The sequence below is a fragment of the Hemiscyllium ocellatum genome, chromosome 7, assembly GCF_020745735.1.
Source record: "Hemiscyllium ocellatum isolate sHemOce1 chromosome 7, sHemOce1.pat.X.cur, whole genome shotgun sequence".
In the NCBI taxonomy this organism is placed as follows: Eukaryota; Metazoa; Chordata; class Chondrichthyes; order Orectolobiformes; family Hemiscylliidae; genus Hemiscyllium; species Hemiscyllium ocellatum.
Genome location: NC_083407.1, coordinates 6,342,568 through 6,366,114, shown reverse-complemented (window position 1 = coordinate 6,366,114; position 23,547 = coordinate 6,342,568). Strand labels below are relative to the sequence as shown.

General features: G+C 48.2%; 1 protein-coding gene across 3 annotated transcripts in view; it reads right to left on the bottom strand.

The window, feature by feature from the left end:
- LOC132817703 (carboxy-terminal domain RNA polymerase II polypeptide A small phosphatase 1-like) overlaps positions 1 to 19,930 on the bottom strand; it is a 43,219-nt gene extending 23,289 nt beyond the window's left edge. For 2 of the 3 annotated variants that reach the window (XM_060828226.1, XM_060828224.1), the window contains exons 1-2: positions 19,360 to 19,930; positions 2,377 to 2,534 (exon numbers count right to left, since the gene is read on the bottom strand). In XM_060828226.1, the coding sequence (XP_060684209.1) occupies positions 2,377 to 2,534; positions 19,360 to 19,426 (225 nt within the window). In that variant the 5' untranslated portion in view covers positions 19,427 to 19,930. The remainder of the gene's footprint in view (positions 1 to 2,376; positions 2,535 to 19,359) is intronic. The other variant, XM_060828223.1, reaches the window with a different exon arrangement.
- Positions 19,931 to 23,547: the final 3,617 nt, after the last annotated feature.

Here is a 23,547-nt window from a genome sequence, read left to right as displayed (position 1 = left end):
TCATGGGATGTTCAGAGAAGTCTGCTCCTGTCCATGGGCAGTGAGTTCACACACCGATGGGAGACACCTATCCATCAGAACAGAAGCCCTGTTCTTTGAGCTTTGAGAATCAAACACTCAATGTGGTGGGCATGGACATGTTTATAACTGTTCTCATGGTCCATATCCTACACAGGCATATTACCATCCTGTGTAGGATATCAGTGGACGGTGGATACACAATACTCCCCAGTTCCTTTATACGCAGGCAGAAGGGATTAGTTTAATTTGGCATCGTGTTCGGCACAACATTGTGGGCTGAAGGGCCTATTCCTGTGCTGCACTATTCTATGTTCCATGTTCCCCTACCATAGTCTCCACACTAGCCCATCCCCATCACCCTGCTGCCTTCATATTTCCCCAGCCCGGGCCACATATCGCACTAACCCATTAATAGACAGACACCAAGACATTATGGCTGACTCAATCTGGATTACTGAGTTACACTTCCAATTCTTGGAAGTTTCCAAATGTTCAGGATTACATCCTCCCTCTCCCTGTTTGAGCAGGATGGGCTCAGCTGTCTAACAGGCTCCTCCTAACCCAGACCCAGGCTAGGGCCAACCTGCCAGCGATGCCCTCCACAGTAAGCCCTGAGCTCTGTCCTGTTTTAAGCATACGTCTGCTCTCTGAATTAAGGTCTCAGGAACTTTCTGATGGATAATGGGTAACACTTCTGCCTCATTGATGCCTAGAACCTAGATCAAAAAGTCAACATTGCTTTAGTACCAGCAACTCAAGCTGGAAATGCTTACTGCACCACAGGCCATTCAGCCCAACATGCTTGCACTTGCTCTTTGACAGAGCGCTCCCATTTGTCCCAAACTACTGCAATTACTTTTTTCTCTGCAGGGCAATTTATTCAAGTCTCCCATTTGGAAATTCCTGCTCAGTTTGCTTCCTCTGCCCTCCCAGTTTGCCACAACTCAGAGTTAAAGGAAGTTTTCCTGGTTTCCTCTCATCTCTGGTTCTTCTGGTGATTTTCTTGAATTCTGTCCCCTCTAGTTACTGCCTTTCATTGTATTTTTAAACCCCCTTGATTTGGGATGTGGGCGTGTTGCTGGGAACACTCCGGATCATCTAAAGCTCCTTGTTTCACACGCTGCCTGAGACCAATCAAGTGAATCAACTCTGACTCCCTCACCCCCTGTAAGTAGAGTCACAGACAGGATTTCCTTCCCAGGCCCTCATACTGTCCAATACCCAATCCAGCTGGGAAAAGAGGAGTTGTATTATTGAAAGCTTGGAGTAATCCCCTGATTCCAACTCACTGGGAATGGACACGATCAAAGGGCTCACCAGGAATGGGAATGTTTACCTGTTTTAAGTTCCTCAGCGAGATACTGTTCATCCTACTCAGCGAGGTCATGTCACTGATTAAAGGCATCAGGGAAGGTCGAGGGATTGTTCCAGAAAGATGGATCAGGAAGAACCAGGTGTCATGGTTATAACCCCTCAGAGTCAGGATAGCCTGGGAACGTTGCCCTTTCCCCAGGGAACAGCGAGCTGTTGGAATATGGGGCTAGGTACAGATTCTCTGACCCTGACTGGGACGGGGTCTCACAATACCTCCACAGTGACCTGTTGCTCTCGATAATCTCCTGGACTGGGTCTCAGTCACAGTGGGAGGTCAGAGGGGGATTTTCCACAGCTGTTTTCCCTGGGATTTCTGGCTGCATCTGAGCAGCAATGAGAGTGATCTTCATATCCTGTCCCCACCCCTCCCATCCAGCGCTCCCAATGGAATGCCTAAAACCACCCCCTCCCACCCTTATCTCCGTTCTCCTCCAACACCTCCCTCCCGACATCCCCCTCTTGTCCCTGACTCACTCCCCCTCCCCTTATCTCTGCTCCCCTCCAACACCTTCCTCCCTCCCAATATCTCCTGCTCCTGTGTCCCTGACTCACTCCCCTCTCCCATCCTTATCTCCGCTGTCCTCCAATAGCTCCCTCCTGACACCCCCACCTTGTCCCTGACTCACTCCCCTCTCCCACCCTTATCTCTGTTCCCCCCTGACTTGCTCTCCCCTCCCTAACTCATTCCTCCTCTCCCCATCCCAGAGTCACTCCCACCTCTCACCCTCCATCCCAAATCACCCCAACTCCCCCCTCCCTCACCCCTCTGTTACTCTCCTACCCATTCCCCTCTCCCACTCGCTCCCCCAATCTCAATCCCTCCACCCACTGCCCACCCTCAAGCCCCTGTCCACCTCCGACCCAGTCCCTCAGAGGGTCCTTGGTGTGTTTTCAGACGTATCTAACTCCACCTCAGGCCTGTATGGTTGAGTGAGGAGCTCAGTAACCATTTCGCCCAGGCCGGTGCCTCCACCCCCATACCTGGGAGGTGCTGTTCTTGCCATCAGGCACCTGGGAGGAGTTGTTGTTTCTGTTGCTGAGGGCCTGGTCACCTTCATCCTCAGTGTGAGCCAGACAGCAGAAGATGGTCCGGAGGATACTGCGCTGCCGTAGCTTCTTGCTGGAGACGGACAGGCGACCTGAGAGGGCGGAGGCACACCCAGAGTTAGAGCGAGACAGCACGGGACAGCGCGGGACAGAGGGCAGCCATTTATTAAACACACCAAGGACACAGATTGTCAGAACATACAGCGCCCCTGGTGGTGATCTGCGGTGGCAGTGGTCAACTGGCCGAATTTATCTAGAGCGCATCATGTAGAAAACTGCAGCAGGAGTAGGTCATTCGGCCCTTCGAGCCTGGTCTATCATTAAATCGGACCATAGCTGATCATCCAACTCAGTCCCCCGTTCCTGCTTTCTCCCCCTTACCCTTTGATCCCTTTAGCCCTGAGAACTATATCTAACTCCTTCTTTAAAACAATGTTTTGGCCTCAACCGCTTTCTGTGACAGAGATTCCCACAGGTTTCCCCACACTCTGGGTGAAGACATTTCTCCTCATTTCAGTCCAAAATGGCTCAGTCCGTCTCCTTAGACTGTGACCACCTGGGTCAGGACTCCTTCGAACAAAACACCGCCCCGAGAGGTCAACATCAGTGACTACACAACAACACTTCACTGATTATAAAGTGCTCATGAGGTGTTGGGTAGGTCAGAAAAGCACTATATAAATACAACTCTTCCTTTTTTAAAAGCCAAAATAGTCCAATGTGAAGGTCTAAACTCTCGGTCACTCCTCCAGCCTGAGGCAGCGTCAGCTACACTCGGTGTGTGACACTCCAACTTCCTCCGGGTGGGTGGTGGTGTGAAGTGGGGTTCAAATCCACATCCAAAGAGACCGGCTCACATTCCAGGCTGGTAGTGAGAGGGCGTGGCACTGTCTCGGGTTGGGGCTCTGTTTCAGGCGAGGTGTTCAAACCCTGCCACCACTGCCTGGAAGATCCCAGAGTGGAGGCGAGCAGGGAAATGCTCTCCTGGGGGTCCTGAGGTCAAAACCCACCTCTCAACAAACGGTACCCAGGGAACAGGGGGGTTGTTCGCTCCTGGGTTTGTGGGACCCGACGGGTGCAGACAGACTCCCACACATCAAAACATTGGCAGCAAAACATCCGGGAGGTGCTATATCAATGAACCTTTGTAGGTCTCCTCCAACACTGACTAATTTAACTCCCTCCCATCCAGTCCCCCTTCTCCTTTACACACAGCAAGGGGCTGGCATTCTGAATCTCCACCACCCACCACTCCCACTCCCACTCCCCAACCCACACACGAGAACCAGAGAAGTTCTAAAGTTGAGTGAGAGCAGTGAATGCAAGTCAACGTTTTACTGAATTACAAGGTGGGGGGAGACTCCATGATGTGCAGACCCTTTAGTCTAGTCTACAGTGACAGGTGACAGCCCTCCCCACACAAGTTGCCCACAATGGGGGCGGGGGTGGAGGTGGGGGTGATTGGAGTGTTGAGGTGGGTCACGCGCTGGACTGGAATGTTTACTCCCACCCGGGTCATGATCGCTGTGTCAGCTGGCCCTGAGGCACTGCCGACTTTGTGCACACACACCAGTCCAGCGGTCTTTGATCTCCTGGCTGTGGCCTCGAACATCCACCACCCCCTCCCTCAGCTCCCCTCCCCTCACTCTGCCCACGGCTCGATACAAACCTAGCCAGAGAGATTTAAAGGGGGTGCAGAGGCAGGGGAAGGCATGGGACAGGATGGAACTACGGCTGATCCACTGACTAAAGCCTGGGGTAGTGGGAAGGGGCCATTACAAAGGATCCTGTGCATTACAAAGGATATTTATTGTAAAATAGGAGTGTTAACAGCTTTTTTAAGACACATCAAGATATAAAATGGTGGTTAAAGTAAAATGTTACACCTTTGGCTCTGCCTGAACTGTATTCCCCCTCAGGCTGCATATCTGACAGATTTTGTCAATATTAAAGTCCATTACAATCATTGAGCGAAACAAGTTGAATACTATAGGATGTTAGTGAGGCCTCTCCTAGAGTACAGTGCGCTGTTCTGTCACAGGAAGGACATCATTAAAGCTGGAGAGGATTCAGAAAAGATTCATCAGGGTGTCACTAGGAATGGAGGGTTTGAGATATAAAAATAAACGGGGACTTTTATTTTCACTTGATGGTAGGAGGTTGAGGGGTGACCTTATGGAGGTTTATAAGATCATGATGGGCATCGATAATGTGAATACGGACAGTCTTTTCCCCAGGGTGGTGACCCTCAAAACTAGGAGGCATATTCTGAAGGTGATAGGAGAAATGTTTAATGGAGGACTTATGGGGCAACTTTTGCTTTGACACAGAGAGTGATTTGTGTGTGGAATGAACTGCCAGAGGAAGTGATGGGTGTGGATACAGTTAATAGACGTTTGGATCAGTCCATGAGCAGGAAAGGTTTTGGAGGGATATGGACCAAAAGCAGGGAAGGGGGGATTAGTTTAGATTGGGAACACGGTCAGCATGGATTGGGTGGACCGAAGGGTCTGCTTCTGTGACTCAATTGCAAATTCTGTACGATGCAAGTTGAAATATTTTTGTAATTTTTTCCTAAATTTTATAAACAAAGTACATTTCAATAGGTCTAACTTTATGCTCCAGATGTACAGTAAAGCACTGAAGTAACACCAAAGCAGTTAATGGTCGGACCCTGAACGGCATTGATGTACAGAAGGATCTAGGGGTTCAAGTCCGTAGCTCCCTGACAGAGGCCATGCAAGTAGACAGGGTGATGGAGGAGGAGTACGACGTGCAGCCTTTATGGTCAGGGAATGGAATACAAGAATCAGGATGTCATGTTGCAGCTTCAAAAGACTTTGGTTAGGCCATACTTAAGAGTACTGTGTTCAATTCTGGTCACACCATTACAGGAAGGATGTGGAGGCTTTGGAGAGGGTGCAGAAGAGGTTTACCAGGATGCTGCCTGGATTAGTGGGTATGAGCGATAAGGAGAGAGGAAAACTCGGGTTGTTTTCTCTGGAGCAAAGACTTGATAGAAATCTATAAAATTATGAGATACATGGATAGGGTTGATGGTCAGAATCTTTATCCCAGAGCTGAAATGTCTAAAGCTAAGTGGCATAAGTTTAAGGTGAGAGGGGGAAAGTTCAAAGGAGATGTGAGGGGAAAGGTTTATTACACAGAGAGTGGTAGGAGTGTGGAACAGACTGCCAGAGAGTGGTGGTGGGGGCAGATACGATAGGGGCATTTAACGAACTTTTAGATAGGCACAGGGATATACAAGGAATGGAGGGATATGGGCCAAGGGCAGGTAGAAGGGATTAGTTTAATTTGGCGTCGTGTTCAGCACAAGATGATGGGCCGAAGGGCCTGTTCCTGTGCTGTACTGTTCTATGTTCTAAGGTTTTATATTTAAAAAAAGTTAGGTCTCAACTGCCATCAGTTTAGGAAAGTTAGGAGACTTGAGCAAGGAGACAGCGGGAGCTGTATTGGAATGAGACTGGAACAAGAGACACTGAGGTTGTTATAAAGAGAAAGTTAAAGAGAGGGATTTGACTGTCAGGTTCAAAATCAGGAAAGTGCTTTGGTAACATGAGTAAGAGAAGTCTAAGTCCAGGATATATTGGCCTCGGAGGAGGGGAAAGGGAGGGTAGAGAGCACAAGGAGTGGGGAGGGAGAGAAAACAATTTAAGCTGGGTGGGGCTATGTGTTCAGGAACCAGAGGGTCAGAGATTGAAGATAATTGTCAAAAGGACAACAGGAAGCAGAATTCGCACTCATAAAACACAGCGAGTTATTGAAATCTGTCTGAAAAGGGCAGCGGAAACAGATTCAATAATAATCAAAAGAAGGTTTTGAAAAGGAGACATTTACAGGAATTTGAGGAAAGGGGACGGAGAAACGATGGAACTGATTGGATCGTTCGTTCAAAGAGCCAACACAGCACAATAGACTGAATGGCCTCCAGCTCTGCTGTCTAATCCTCACAGCGCCCATTGTGTGGAACTCCCTGCTTATTGCTGGCAATGGTACAAGCCTCATTAGTGCAGTTAAACTGGCCACATGGGGGGGGCAGCGGGCGTGGGGTCAAACTCCAAGGCAGTAAATACTGTGATTCACCAATGTCCAGATAACCCGACCTGAAACTGAATGGGCACGGCATTGTCAGAGCGACCATGTTGTAACAGAGGGGTTCCATAACCTGCCAGAGGCAGTGGGGCACATCTCACTATCTCCCTGCACAGGAAGCCACTGCCTGCGCCTGTCAATGGTTAGCAACCGCCGCCCCGGCTCATTCAGAGGGCCCTCTGCTTCCTGCAGCAGGCAGGCTTATCACTGTGAGAAACCAACACTGGGACTCACTATGCCGAGCTCACTCTACACCGCACACGCTCACTAACGCCTGCTGTGGCTCTGTGGCTGTGCCCAGGTTCCTGACCAGATAAACGGTACACAGCTGGGGGTGGGGGGGCTTGGATTTCTCCAGAAATACTACTCCAAATTACCCTCAGCAGGTAGCATTTATATAGCACCTACAATAAACAGCAAACAGAAGGCGCTGGAAAGGATGGCAAAAAAAAACAGCACTTGGTTAGAGGCATCAGTTGAAATCAGACTCTCAAAAGGAGAGTGGGTGAGCATGAGATGGAGGGGAGCGCGGGCAAGCAAGGGGGTGGTGTCCATGTGGGATCGATAATTCTCGGGTTCGGGGTGCGAATGGAAATGGTGTGCATGAGGCCATAATGAGGGGTGTACAGAGACACCAGAGACTGGGAGGGCTGAAGGGGGAGGTTACAGGCTGAAGGGGGAGGATACAGGCTGAAGGGGGAGGATACAGGCTGAAGGGGGAGGATACAGGCTGAAGATTACAGAGAGAATTTAAAAATGGAGAAGTGGCAGAATTGGGAGTGAGCTCGGGGATGATGGGTGAACAGGACTGTGCAGGATATGGTCAGTAATGTCCTGGAAAAGCTGGAGAACATGGTGGAGGCAGGGACCATCACAGCATTTAAAAACTATTAACATGAGCAGTGTACAGGGCCTGTGCTCTTGTGGCACTGTCCTTACCTCTGGACCAGGAGACCTCAGTTCAAAGCCTACCATCCCCAGTAGGTGTGTAACAGCATCTCTGGACAAGTGGATTAGAAAACACCTACAAGGTTATGGGCTAAAAGTGGGATTCGAGTAGATAGCAGCCTGACAACCCAGGACAGATATGATGGGCTGAATGGCCTCTTCCCATGCTGTAAAACCTGGAGTCAATAGAGGCTGCAGTGTCGTGCTCTGGTGAGGACACGACTGTCTGGGAGACACAGCTCTCCACACAGGTCCCTGCATCACCGAGGTTCAGGACCCCTCATCCTTTCCAGGGCTCCTCAGTTACAGCAGGAGAGGCAGGGGACGGAGCTGGGGTACAATAAAGGTTGAGCCATGATGTCACACAGCAAGGGGCTCTCTGTAAAATACAGAGACATCCAGAAGCCCAGCACTCGATCATTAATGTTTCCCCACCCAGCCCTGCCTTAAGGCAGATAAAAAAGAAACTTAAATTTATATGGCCCAATTGAAGTATATTTTTTATGTTTCAAACAGTAACATCCTTCACAGAAGCAACATCAGAGCAAGCAGGTAATCTGCTTTGAGGGGTCTCAGTTCAGGGATTTAACACTGACCACAACTCAGGAGCAGGAGGTGGCCATTCAGCCCCTCAGAGTCTAGATGAGAGTGGTGCTGGAAAAGCACAGCAGGTCAGGCAGCATCCGAGGAACAGGAAAATCGACTTTTCGGGGAAAAACCCTGTGCTTTTCCAGCACCAGTCTAATCTAGACTTGATTTCCAGCATCTGCAGTCCTCACTTTTGCCCATTCAGCCCCTCCGACTTGCTCCACCACTGAGCAAGACCATAGCCCTCTTATTACACTATCCAATCCTTACTCTGCACTAACCCCCCCCCCTTTGTTTAACTCAGATCCAACTTGCCGTGAAAAATTCCCAAAGACTCTGAGTCCACTGCCTCTCAGGAAGGGAGCTCCAAAGATTTATAATGCTCAAAGAATAACATTTGCCTCAACTCTCTCTTATATGGGAAGCCCCTTGTTTTCACTCGTTCTCGAGTCTCCCATGAGGGACAACACCATCTCCACATCTGCCCCTTCCTCCCTCTCACCCACTCCCGGTCACATCCCCTCAACGTGTAACATGTTTCAATCAGCTTACCTTTTATTGTTTTAAACTCCAGAGATTATGAACCTAACCTTTAACCACACAGCATCAACTTTGGCTTCACCAGTTTCACCTCCCCTCCCACCACCTCATCCCAGATCCACCCCTGCCTTCTTGACCTGCCCATATTCCTTCCCACCTGTCCATGCCACCCTCCCCTCCCCTGTCACCATCACCCTCCACTTGCATCTACCTATCACCTTTCCAGCTACCTCGCCCCATGCCCACCCCCCATTTATCTCTCAGCCCCCTTCCCCCACCCCCTCATTTCTGATGAAGGGCTTATGTCCGAAACGTCGATTCTCCTGCTCCTCGGATGCTGCCTGACCGGCTCTGCTTTCCCGGCTCCATGAACCTAACCTGGTCTCATCAGACAATCTGCTCATTCCAGGTTTCAGTGCGGTAAAATGTAAAGTCACCACAGCCCCAGAGAATTGTGGGATTGCTGTGTGTGGGGGTGAGGGTGACTGGTGGGGAGTTTAACCTCAAGCTGGGGGGGGGAGAAAGAGATTCAGAAGTAGTGCGCTTCATGGTAACCTCAGCCAGTGCGGAAATCTAAGGTAGTGGGCAGCACGGTGGCACAGTGGTTAGCACTGCTGCCTCACAGCGCCAGAGACCCGGGTTCAATTCCTGCCTCAGGCGACTGTCTGTGTGGAGTTTGCACGTTCTCCCCATGTCTGCATGCTCCAGCTTCCTTCCCCAATCTAAAGGTGTGCAGGTCAGGTGAATTGGCCATGCTAAGTTGCCTGTGGTGTTAGGTAAGGGGTAAATGTAGGGGAATGGGTCTAGATGGGTTGCGCTTCGGCGGGTCAGTGTGGACGTGTTGGGCCGAAGGGCCTGTTTCCACACTAAGTATTCTAAAAAGAAAATTGAGGCTGAAAGAACATAACAAGCCAGGCAGCATCAGGAGGTGGAGAAGTCAATGTTTTGGGTGTAACCCCCTTCCTCAGGCATGGGGGTGGGGTAGGGAGAGCTACAGATACGGGAGGGTGGGGGGGGGGGGGGAAGTAGCAGAATGGTGAGGCAGGGAGAGGTGAACACAGGTTGGTTGATGGGAGGGATCAGTCTTGTTGGAGGCAGGAAGGAAGGGTCAGTCAGAGGAATGGAAGGGAGGCAGAGAGGCTGGAACAGGAGTCGCGGGACGGGAAAGGTGGTAATTTGAAATTGGAGAACTCAACGTTGAGTCCTCCGGGCTGCCGAGGCGGAAGACAAGGTGTCGTTCCTCCAATTTGCTATCTGATTCACTGCGGGCATGGAGAAGGTGGAGGATGAACATGTCAGAAAGGGAGTGGGAAGGGGAATTGAAATGGGCGGTGACTGGGAGGTCAGGCTGAGATGCTCAGTGAGACAGACACCATGTCTACGTTTGGTCTCACCGATATAGAGAAAGGATTTGAACCCACGTTGCTGGCATCACTGTGCTTCACAAACCAGATGTCCAGCCAACTGAGCTAACCAGCCTCCCCCAAATCTGCTTTGGGCTGCCCTTTAATGCACTGATATCCTCTCATGGCCACAAGATGGCCAGTGCTGTACGCAGTACTCCAGGCGTGGTCTCAGCAGTGCCCTATGTAACTGACACATAACCTGAATTCAATGCCCCTCGTGATCAATAACAACACTGTGTCTGCTTTCCCCTCATTATTTGCTAAACAGCACAGGACAAACATCTCAATTATTCTTCAAAACCAATAGCCACAGGACCTCCACGAGAAGGCAGACCTTGGGTTGACATCTCAAAGACGGCATCTCCAGTTCCGGTATCTCTCTGTCTGATTCAGTGTCACCTTGTGCTGGGTGACACTGCTGTACATGTGCCGCGGGGTGTTTCGCTGCTTTGTACAAGTTGTTGTTGTTGCTAGATTTGGCCTCAGTGCCATTGGATCAGTTACAAATCTGGTGGAACGAGGGAGTGGGCAGGTGGGCTCGGGGTGCTGCAGTCACTGACTCGAGCTCCTGGTCACCATCCACCCTTCCTGGTGGATAACTGTGAAATGCGAGAGTTGGGGAGGAGTCTGCAGAATGACCAGTCACACGACAGCACAATCAAACAAGGAGCTACAGTGCAAGGAAAGCAGATGGAATGGTAACTTTAAGCAACACCCTCAATATCCCCCTCATTGAACACTCCCAGAACCGGAACAGCACGGGGTTAGATACACAGTAAGGGTCCCTCTACATATGACTGCAAGAGATGGGAACAGAATAAGTCTATTCGGCCCATCGAGTCTGCTCCACCATTTGATTGTAGCAGATATGTTTATCAACTCCGTTCTCCTGCCTTGTCCCTATAACCTTACTAATGAAGAATCTCTGTCTTAAGTTCAGTCAGTGTCACTGAGGGGTGTGGAGGCCAAGTCAATCAGTTCCACAGATCCCCCACCCTCTGGCTCAAGAAATTCCTCCTCATCTCAGTTCTAAAGGGTTGTCCCTTCACTCTGAGGCTGTGCCCCTTGGTCCTCGTCCCTCCTACTAATGCAAACATTTTCCCACGGACACTTTATCCAGGCCTCTCGGTATTCTGTAAGTTTCAATCAGACCTCCCTCATCCTATTAAACTCCATCGAGTACAGACCCAGCATCCTCAACCACTCCTCATATGACAAGCCCTTTGTCTATGGGATCATTCTTGTAAACCTCCTCTGGATTCCCCTCCAAGGCCAGCACAGTCTTCCTTAGATACAGGGAACAAAACTACTAACAATATTCCAAAAGCAGTCTGACCAGAGCCTTATACAGCCTCAATAGTACATCTCAGCTCTTGTATTCCAGCCCTTTTGAAACGAATGCTAACATTGTATTTGCCTTCCGAAGTACGAACTGAATTTTGAACTAGGATTCACAAGTCCATTTGTACTTCAGATTTCCAAAGCCTTTCCTTACCTAGGCAATAATCTACACATCTATTCTTTCTATTCAAAAGTGATAACCTTTCAATTTCCCACATTGTATTCCATCAGCCTCTTCTTTGCTCACTCTCCGAACTCGCCCAAGTCATAGGATCCAAGAGATAAACAGCACGGAGACAGACCCTTCGTTCCAACCTGTCCATGCCAACCTGATATCCCAACTCCATCTAGTCCCACCTGCCAGCAACCAGCCCATATCCCTCCAAACCCTTCCTATTCATATGCCCATCCTGATGCCTCTTAAATGATGTCATTGTACCAGCCTCCACCACTTCCTCTGACAACCCATTCCACACACCCACCACCCTCTGCGTGAAAATGTTGCCCCTTAGGTCTCTTTTATACCTTTCCCCTCTCACCCTAAACCTATGCCCTCTAGTTCTGGACTCTCCCATCCCAGGGAAAAGACCTTGTATATTTAACCTATCCATGCCCCTCATGACTTTATAAACCTCTATAAGGTCACCCCATAGCCTCTGCCGCTCCAGGGAAAACAGGCCCAGCCTGTTCAGCCTCTCCCTACAGCTCAGATCCTCCAACCCTGGCAACATCATTTTGCAGCCTCCCCACTTCCTCAACATTACCTGTCCCTACACCTATCCTTGTGTCATCAGCACTGTCCCCATCAAACACTCCTAGGACACGGACAGCACAGGATTAGATACAAAATAAAACTCCTCCTCTTTTACACTATATCCCATAAGAAATAGGAACAGCAGCTGGCCATTCATCCCTCATTCAACAGGATCATGGCTGATCTGATATTCCTCATATTCACGTTAATCTTTCCCCCTAAACTCCCCAATTGATCAAGAATCTCTCCAACTTAATTATACACTCTGGTTAGTTGTAGGTTAGATTAGTAGTTAGTGGAGTTTTGTTTTTTTTCTATCGGTATTTTTCTTTTGTTAAATTTTGGTTATTATTTATTTAAGATTTAATTGTATATCAATGTTTATATTTGGGTTTTTTTTATTCTGTAAACTTGTAAAAATATGTTAAATTTTCAATAAAAATATCTATAATAAAAAAAAGAATCTCTCCATCTCAGTCTGAAATATAAGCAAGGACTCTGCCCCCACAGCTCTCTGTGACAATGAATTCCAAAGACTCCCAAAGAAGTGATTCCTCCTCCTTTCCGTCTCAAATTGGTGTCACTGTATTCTGAGGCTGTGCCCTCTGGTCCTGGACTCTCCCATGAGGAGAACCATCCTCTCAGCATTGACCCTGTCAAGCCCCTTCAGAATCCAATGAGATCACCTCTCATTTCTCTGAACTCCAACGAGTACAGTCTCATGAGACAAAGCCTTCTCTGAGCTGCCTCAAATATAATGCCTTTCCTTAAATAAGGGACCAAGCCTGCTCCCAGTGCTCATGATGTGGTCTCCCCAGCACCTTGTACAGTTGCACTCAGACTTCCCTACTCTTATACTCCAAGCCAGCACGGTGACTCAGTGGTTGGCACTGCTGCCTCCCAACGCCAGTGACATGAGTTCAATTCCACCCTCGAGTAACTGTCTGTGTGGAGTTTGCACATTCACCCGGTGTCTGAGCAAGGTTTCCTCCAGGTGCTCTGGTTTCCTCCCACAGTCCAAAGATGTGCAGGGTTAACTGGATTGGCCACGCTAAATTGCTCATGGTGTCCAGGGATGTCCAGGCTGGGTGGAAATGCAGGGTTGCATGAGTCTGAGTGGGATGCTATTCAGAGGGTCGGTGTGGACCTGGGCTGATTGCTCCCACACTGTAGAGATTCTATTCTAGCCACTCTTGAGAGAAGGGCCAACATTCCATGACCCTTCCCGATTACCTGCTGCACGTGTGCGCTCGCTTTCTGTGTTTCTTGCACAGGACCCCAAAGTCCCTTTGTGATGCAGCTTCCTGCAGTTTCTCTCCATTTAAATAATACTGTTCTTTTGTTCTCCCTTCCAAAATGAGCATTTTCCCACATTATACTCCATTTGCTCAGTTACTTAACCTTTTAATATTTCTCTGTAAACTGTCTGTATCCGTCTCTCAGCCTGCCTTGGTCTATTTTTGTGTCTTCTGCAAATTTGGCTACGGTACATTCACTTCCTTCCTCCAAGTCACTTATATATATTGTAAACAGTGGCAGTCCTAGCGCTGATCCCTGTGGAACCCGACTGGTCATGGGTCACCATCCTGAAAAGAATCCCCCAGCCCGACTCTTTGTTTTCTGTCCATTAGCTAATTTTAAAATGAAAACACTGTCTCCATGAAATGTTCTCAGCACAGGTACAGCACAAGGTTAGATAGAGTAAAGCTCCCTCTATATAACAAATATCTATAAAAAAAAAAAGAATCTCTCCATCTCAGTCCTAAATATAAGCAACGACTCTGCCCCCACAGCTCTCTGTGGCAATGAATTCCAATGACTCCCAACCCTCAAAGAAGTGATTCCTCCTCATCTCTGTGTCAAATTGGTGTATATAACAAACTACAAACACTCTCACAGATATGGGAACAGAAATGTTAATTGAGTAAAACAAAAACAAGTGTTAACAACATACCATCATATTCATCTCCCATGTCCAAACTGTTGTCATTTCATCTGCATAAAATAAGCCATACAGGGCCAGGGCTGCTACAAAGAGGCATTATCTGAAAGTTGTTTTCTCTTACTCAATGTGTAATGCCCATCCATAAGGAGAGGAAGATGATGAACAGACCACAGAGACCAGTTTGTCTCCATCAGTAAAAAATTTCCCACAGAGCCCTTGCAAAGGCACACAGAACCAGCAAATCTCCCTGACACTCCGTAAGGAATCGTACACTTGCAACTTCTGCTTTGGATGTTTACACAGAAACACGCACCATGTTACATTGATCAGTGCAGAATGATGAAATGGTAATGGTGGTTTTGTGATGTGTTCCCTCTCACAGGCACCAGTTGGGGGGAAAAGCTCAATTTGCAGGACATCGCAAGATCAGCGAAAAAACACTGAGAATACACACAGTATTATTTTCCATCCGACCAATCCATACCAGGCTCTGCAGGAAGCACCTGGATTCAATAAACTCTGGGGTCTGTCCCTGTATAACCCTGTGGTACAGTAATGGTGGGGACAGGTCTGTCCCTGTATAACCCTGTGGTACAGTAATGGTGGGGACAGGTCTGTCCCTGTATAACCCTGGAGTACACAATACTGGTAGCGACAGATCAGAGAGCTATACAGCATGGAAACTGACCCTTCAGTCCATTCATCTGTGCTGACCAGACATTCCAAGCTGACCTAGTCCCATTTGCCAGCATTTGCAACATATCTGTCTAAACTCTCCCTATTCATGTACCCACTCAGATGCATTGTAAATGTTGTAATTGTACCAGCCTCTACCACTTCCTCTGGCAGCTCATTCCATATGTGCAGCACTCTCTACGCGAAAATGTTACCCCTCGGGACCTTTTAAAATCTTTCTCCTCTCATCTTAAATCTACGCCCTCTAGTTTTGGACTCCCTGACCCAAGGGCAAAGACCTTGGTTATTCACCCGATCTAAGTCCCTTATAATTTTATAGTCCCCTGTAAGGACACCACTCAGAGTCCAATGCTCCAGGGGCTAAAAACCCGAGCCTATAACTCATAGACTCTAGTGCCAGCAACATCACTGTAAATCCTCCCTGCATCCTTCCCACTTTAACAACATCCTTCATATAGCAGGAAAACCAGAACTGTACACAGTGTTCCAAAGGCAGCCTCACCATGAAAATATTCCACAGGAAAGTTCTGGTACACCATCCCTGTCTATTGAATTGTTCACTGTTGACTAATCCTGCATTATCAATATTTTCCTCTCCTGTTTGAGCTCTGCCAGGATAGCAGCACAGCTATTGTTCTAAAACTGTGTAACCCTGGGATACAGCCCTGGTGGGGACAGGTCAGTCACTGCATAACACTGGGGTACAGTCCTGGTGGGGCCAGGTCTGTCACTGTATAACACTGGGGTACAGTACTGGTGGGGACAGGTCTGTCAATGCATAACACTGGGATACAGTATTGGAGGGGACAGGTCTGTCAGTGCATAACACTGGGGTACAGTACTACTGGGGACGGGTCTGTCACTGTATAACACTGGGATACAGTACTGGTGGGGACAGGTCTGTCAGTGCATAACACTGGGGTACAGTACTGGTGGGGACAGGTCTGTCACTGTATAACACTGGGATACAGTACTGGTGGGGACAGGTCTGTCAGTGCATAACACTGGGGTACAGTCCTGGTGGGGCCAGGTCTGTCACTGTATAACACTGGGGTACAGTCCTGGTGGGGACAGGTCTGTCAATGCATAACACTGGGATACAGTATTGGAGGGGACAGGTCTGTCAGTGCATAACACTGGGGTACAGTACTACTGGGGACGGGTCTGTCACTGTATAACACTGGGATACAGTACTGGTGGGGACAGGTCTGTCACTGTATAACACTGGGGTACAGTCCTGGTGGGGACAGGTCTGTCACTGTATAACACTGGGGTACAGTACTGTTGGGGACAGGTCTGTCACTGTATAACACTGGGGTACAGAACTGGTGGGGACAGGTCTGTCACTGTATAACACTGGGGTACAGTACTGGTGGGGACAGGTCTGTCACTGTATAACACTGGGGTACAGTATTGGAGGGGACAGGTCTGTCAGTGCATAACACTGGGGTACAGTACTGGTGGGGACGGGTCTGTCCCTGTATAACACTGGGATACAGTACTGGTGGGGACGGGTCTGTCAGTGCATAACACTGGGGTACAGTACTGGTGGGGACAGGTCTGTCACTGTATAACACTGGGGTACAGTATTGGAGGGGACAGGTCTGTCACTGTATAACACTGGGGCACAGTCCTGGTGGGGACAGGTCTGTCACTGTATAACACTGGGGCACAGTCCTGGTGGGGACAGGTCTGTCACTGTATAACACTGGGGCACAGTCCTGGTGGGGACAGGTCTGTCACTGTATAACACTGGGGCACAGTCCTGGTGGGGACAGGTCTGTCACTGTATAACACTGGGGTACAGTATTGGTGGGGACAGGTCTGTCCCTGTATAACACTGGGGTACAGTACTGGTGGGGACAGGTCTGTCCTGTATAACATTGGTGTACAGTACTGGTGGGGACAGGTCTGTCACTGTATAACACTGGGGTATAGTACTGGTGGGGACAGGTCTGTCCCTGTATAACACTGGGGTACAGTGTTCAGCCAAATTTTACCCATCGCGTTCTACCCATTCGGCCAAAGCTGCCTCAGCCTCAGCCCCATCAGCTGCCAAGGCAGCCTTCTGCACCCTTCTGGGGGGTGGCAGAGTGTGGTGGGAAGAAGGGTACAGCAGATCGACAGGAATGAAATTCTCTTCCTGTTGGTCTCCCTCAAAGCCACTCAGCATCCTGACTTGGAAATATGTCACCATTCCTTCAGTGTCGCTGGGTCAGAATCCTGAATTCCCTCCCTAAGGGACACTGCGGGTGAACCTACAGCACACAGTCAGCAGCAGTTCAAGGAGGCCCCAAGGCAACCGATTCTGGTCTAACCAATGATACCCCTCCCCCCATGAATGGTCAAGGAGATTCACAGTTGCTCTCCATCATGACGCACAACTCCCTGATGCTCCAGGAAACCTCCTCACCAAGTCACTCCGGAATAATTGACCATGGAGTGAAACCCAGTTCAGAACAACTTCACCTCCTGCCGTGGAGGAGGATATTGCCAGGACAGGGGCTGTCAGACAGCGATCAGACCTGCTTCACTGTTCTCCCTCCGGCCAACACTCACTCCTGAATGCTGCTGCATACCCTCGGATTTGTACCTCCCTGCACTGCACTTACACTTCAGTGTAGAAAGCCCATCCCAAAGCACTGCAGCAGGAAATAGATGAACAGCCAAAAGAGAGGATATTCTGAGGATGCCATCTGAAAGATACTTCTATCAGAAGTGAAAGGAAGATTGACTTCAGAATAGTAGGAGCACAAATTAGCCATTCAGCCCTTCAAACCAGTTCCACCATTCTATACCACCTCAACACAATCATCCTACCCTATCCCCATCGTCTTTAATGTGACCAATATCTAGAAATCTACAAATCTTGATTCTACTTAGTACAGTACTGGGTTCCACAGAGAATTCCAAAGATTCTCTATTCCCTGAATGAGCTTCTTCCACAGTTCATTCCTAACTGGGCTGCCCTTATCCTGAGGCTGAACCCCAGCCTGAGGAAACATCCTTTTTGCATTTTCCCCTTCCAGAATTTTCTAAGTTTCTATGGGAATCACCCCTCATTCCCCTAAACTCTGTCCACTTCAATCAATTTCTCCTCAGCACGACCAGGGCATCGGTCTGGTGATTCCCTGCTGGACTGTCGCAGTAGGAAACAGGCTCTTCCTTAGGCTAGGGAACTTACTTATCTGTTACACATACCACAGGACCTCCCAAAGTGCTGTGCAGTCAATGAAACACTTTGCATGAAATGTATGAAACAAGAGTGATCAATTTGCGCACAGCAACTCCCACAAGCAACAAGGTGATAATGATTGAATAACTTGCTTTAGCAATGTTGGTTGAGGGATGAATATTTGTGCAGGACATGGGAGAAATTCCCTATTTTTCTCTGGAATAGTGGGCACAGAATCTTCTCTGACCATCCTTCCATTTAGCACTTCACCTGACAGTGCAGCACTCCCTCAGTACTGACACTGGGTGGGCAGTATGTGGGTACGGACTGTCACTCCAATTAAACATGAAGCCAGCCAGCACTGTGTAAGATGTGGTAGTTCAAAATAGCGTTGGACTCGACAGTTTCTTTTTACAAAAACAGTTCAGATTAATGCCGAGGCAACAGACTTGATGCTAAATACCAAGTGGTGGTGATCAGCAAGTCACGAGGAGCAGAGCACTGCTGACCAGGGGACCCTGTGTGTACCTCAGACTGGGGAGATTTGACAACCACCATGCTCCCTGAACTAACACTGCCAGCCCCTCACAACCATTCACATCACTGCAGAGCCCTCCCCTCCACCAGCTGCCCACGACCTAGGCGTAAGGGCACAAGTACAGACACGAGGCTGCAAACAGAGGAGAGCGGGCAGATGTGTATTTTGGAAAGAGGAGCAGTTTCTGGCGGGGAGGCGGGCCCTGAATTCTGTAGCGGTGCCGAGGCTCCCCCCCCCCCCCCAGCAGCAGCAGCAGCGGACTCAAAAACACTGACACACCCACCAGGCAAGTTCCACTCAACACAAACATCCGCTCTCCCTTCAACCGGGGGGTGGGGGCGCACACACACAAAAACAACACAATCCCTACCTGATCAACCTCACCCAGAGCGACACTATTCCAAATGTTGACATTTAAAAATAAACAAGGCTGCCGGGGGCCGGAGGCAATCTGCCTCTCCTGCCCGGGGTGAGGACTGGTTTCACGGGGCGGCGTTTCTCCCCCTGCCCTCTCTCTCTCTCTCTCCCTCCCTCCCTTTACTCTGGAGGGGACGAGAAAGAGGGGAGGGAGAATAGACAGGATGAACAACATCTTCAACAGACACAGGGCTAGACTCTTCCCCCCCCCCCCTGTTATTTTGCCGTTGATCCGCCCACCCCCCTCCAAAAAAAAACGAACGAAAGAATACAAAACCACACGAAATTACAATTCGGAAAGGAAGAGGCGACTCAAAAGTCCGTCAAGAGCTGCCAGGAGAGGGATCGATACAATGTTGCGGTTGAGTTTGTTACAAAGTTTCTCTGTTTAAACCACAACAATAGGGGAGGAGATACAATGTAACTCACATCGATACAATGTTACAGAATTGTTACCTTTCTCTCGCAGCGGCGTTTTCAGTTCTTCTTTGCTGACTTGTGTGATTATAGACATATTGTCCATCAGTCTTTTTTATGCAAATCCAAAATCTGATTTTTCTCTCTCTCCTCTCCCCCTTCCCCCCCTCTCTCTCTCTCTTTTAAAAATTGCTTCTATATTATTTTTGTTTAAAATGGAGGAGGGGAGGGGGGGAAAGGAAAGAGAGAGGGAGGGGGAGTTCAGGAGCTCAATCTCAACATGGAAACCTTTTCCTCGTCAGTTTCGAAGCACGAAACTAACAAGCATCGTCAGGCTCGGTTTCAAGGCGGCCCGCCGCACAGGGACTCAGCCTGTAACAGGCAGCCGCTTCTCCAAGCGTAAGGCTCGGCTTCTGAAGGCGGCGGAGTGAGTGAGTCAGTCCGTCCTCCCTCCCTTCCTTCCTCTCCTCACTACCGCCTCTCTGAGGTTCGCCTTCCCCAAACTCCGTTTTCTTTGCGACTGTGTGTGTTTTAAAAAACAACAACAAAAAAGTTTCGAACCCTTCAACACACACACGCACTCTCTCCCCCCCTCCCCCTGAGGTTGTTTTGATGGGAGTTGGTGTAGATGCGTGGGGGGGAGCCTGGAAACAGCAGCGCTGGAGCCCCAGGGTTAGGGACCATCTCCAAAGCGCATTCGCCTGCTCAAAGCAGCGATTTGTTTTCCCTGACAGTAATCGTAGGACAGAAGGCAGACCAGTGTTTATACTTTAGAGGGAGATATACATTTGAAAAATAAAATCATGAAGACCCACAAGACCATGTACTCTCTCTCTCTCTCACACACACATTCCACCCCGCCCCCCTTCCTGGATCCATATTCTTCTTTTTTACAAATATTTCCTGTTTCTCACTGGGTTCCAGTTCTCTAGTGGATATGAGCAGACAGTGCACCCCTTGGAGTGCTGTATTGTCAGACATGCCCTCCCTGGCGGATGAAATACTTGATTTGAGGTTATGATTCGCCCCTCCGGGTGGGTCTGAGAGTCCACCAACCCAAATCCCAGCAGAGCAGAGGAAGTATCTCCTGCATCAATATGAGGCCTTCAGTCAATACAACTACACCTAAATTATCTGGTCACTGTAGGATTTTGCTGTGTATAGATTGGATTTTGTGGGTGGCACTGGCTGGGTCAGCATTTATTGCCTGTACCTAGTTGCTCCTTGGGAAGGTAGGGATGAGCTACCTGCTTGAACCACTGCAATCCATGTGCATTCCCAAAATGCCCTTAGTGAGGGAATTCCAGGATTTTGATCCAGTGACACTGAAGGAATGGTGATATATTTCCAAGTCAGGATGGTGAGAGGTTTGGAGGGGAACTTGCAGGGAGTGGGGTTCCCATGTATCTGCTGACCTTGTCCTCCTAGATGGATGTGGTTGTGGGTTTGGAAAGTGCAGTCAATGTGAATGGCTGGACACTCCCAGTGCAGTCACAGATGCTGTTGTTTGAAGGCAATATTGAACTAACGTCCCATTTGCTCTCTCAGGTGATTGACAGAGACTCCTTAGCCACTAATTTGAAGAGAAGGGGGTTCTTCCCCAATTACCTGGCCAATATTTATCCCCCAATCAGCATTACTGCAATATGGATGATTGGGTCATTCCTGTTTTTGGGAGCTTGCTGTACACATTTGGTCACTGGGATTCATATCTTACAAAGTGATTAACCCTAGTAAGATATGCAGGCATTGGAGGCATTCTCAAGGCTGTTCCCAGGTATGGAGGGGCTGTCTTATTAGGAGAGGTTGGGCCTGTATTCTTTGAAATGTCAAATAATAAGAGGTGACTTTATTGAAACATAAGATTTTAGGGAGCTTTTATTATTTCACAGGATGTGGGTGTCACTGGCTGGACCAGCATTTATGGTCCATCCTTAATAGCCAAGAAAGCAGTTAAGAGTTAATGATATTGCTGTGGGTCTGGAGTGACATTTGGCCAGACCAGGTATGGATAGCAGATTTCCTTCCCGAAAGAGGATTAGTGAACCAGATGGGTTTTCCCCCTCTGATGATTGACAACAGTTTCATACTTATCATTGGACTCTTAATTCCAGATTCCTTTTTATATTGAATTCAACTTCCATCATCTGTGAAGGCAGCATTCAAACCCATGTCCCCAGTCCTGCTGTATTAATACTAAATTTAAAAAAAATGAAAGATGCTGTATATCAGAAACAAAAACAGAAATTGCTGGAAAAGTTCAACAGACCTGGCAGCATCTGTGGGGAGAAACCAGAGTTAACATTTTGGGTCACAGAGATGTACAGCATGGAAACACACCCTTCGGTCCAACCCAATCTAGTCCCACCTACCAGCACCTGGTCCATATCCCTCCAAACCCTTCCTATTCATATACCCAGATTCCTGCTCCTCGGATGCTGCCTGAACTGCTGTGCTTTTCCAGCACCACTCTAGTCTAGAATCTGGTTTCCAGCATCTGCAATCCTTGTTTTTACCTAGTCATATACCCATCCAAATGCCTCTTAAATGTTGCAGTTGTACCAGTCTCCACCACTTCCTCTGGCAGCTCATTCCATACACGCACCACCCTCTGTCTGAATAAGTTGCCCCGTAGGTCTCTTGACCCAAAAAGTCAACTCTGATTTCCGGGTGAATAGTCTAGCAACAATACCATTAGGCCATGGTTTCCTGCTGGGGTAAATATCAAAAGGTTGTTTCCATTTCTGAGACAGTCTAGTACCAGAGAGCATAATCACAGAAGGGGTCACCCATTTAAGGCAGAAATGTGGAAAACTTTATTCTCTCAGGGGGTAGTGAATCTAATAAATACTTCACTACAGAGGCCTGTGGGGGTGGGGCCATTGTATATTCAGGGCTGAGATGGACAGATTTGTAATCAGGTATTGAATCAAGGGTTGTGAAGGAAAGACAGGAAAATGGAGTTGAGGATGTTCAGGTCAGACATGATCTCATTGAATGGTAGAGTCAGCCTGATGGGCTGAATGGTCTGCTTCTGCTCTCATGTCTTATGGATCACAGTTTTATTTATTGTATTCTTAAAAGGCCTAATTTGACTCAAGGAGACTTTAAAAATAAATTAATCTTGTTGTGGTCTGGAATGCATTGTCTGCAAGTGAAGAGGAAACAGTCAAAAAGAGTTTTGGCTGTATTAGCAAATAGCGAGTTTTGAGAAGATTTTATATTAGCAAATATCTCCAATCATTAAATTAAGGGTTCTTGTGGCACAGTGATAGTGCCTCAACCTGGAGATCCTGGGTTCAGGTCCCACCTGCTATAAAGGTGTATCATAACATCTCTGAACAGATGGATTAGAAAACATCTACAATGGATAAATAAGCAATTAAAACTTTACTTTTATTATATAATAGGATGCAGACATTAGCGAACCAGATAAGTTTTAATGAGACAAAAACAGAAATTGCTGGAAAAGCTCAGCAAGTCTGGCAGCACCTGTAGAGAGAAATTGGAGTTAATATCTTGGTCAAGTGACCCTTCCTCAGAACTTTAGTCTCTGAGTCTTTTTGTCTCTGATTTGCAGCATCTGAATTTTTTTTCTAGTTTTTATTAGGTTTTAATGTGAATGATTTCAATTACTGAGATGAACCATTTTAGGTATTTCTGAATTAACCTGGTCAGGGATGTTATTGCACACCTCTGCAACAAGTGGGACTTGAGCCCAGGCCTCCTAGCTTAGATGTAGGGACTCAACCACTGCCTTACAAAGCCCGAAAGATGAGGCTTTTTTTAATGTTAAATGAGTTCCAGATTTTGTTAGGTGACTTGAGATTCCATCAGCTGCAGTGGTGGGATTTGAACCTGTGTCCCTGGAACTTTAAAACAAAAGCAAAATACTGTGGATGCTGGAAATCAGAAACAAACAGAGAATGCTGGAGAAACTCAGCAGTTCTGGCCATGTCTGTGGAGAGAGAAACAGAGTGAAAGTTTTGAGTCCCATAACCCCAAAATCGGAGGTAAAGTGGACAGCAAAGAAGATTATCTCAGAGTACAACAGGATCTTGATCTGAAAGGCCAATGGACGGAGGGATGGCAGATAGAATTTAATTCAGAAAAAAAATGCGAGGTGCTGCATTTTGGAAATGCAAATCAGAACCGGACTTATACACTTAATGGTAAGAACCTGGGCAGTGTTGCTGAACCAAGAGACCTTGGAATGCAGGTTTATTG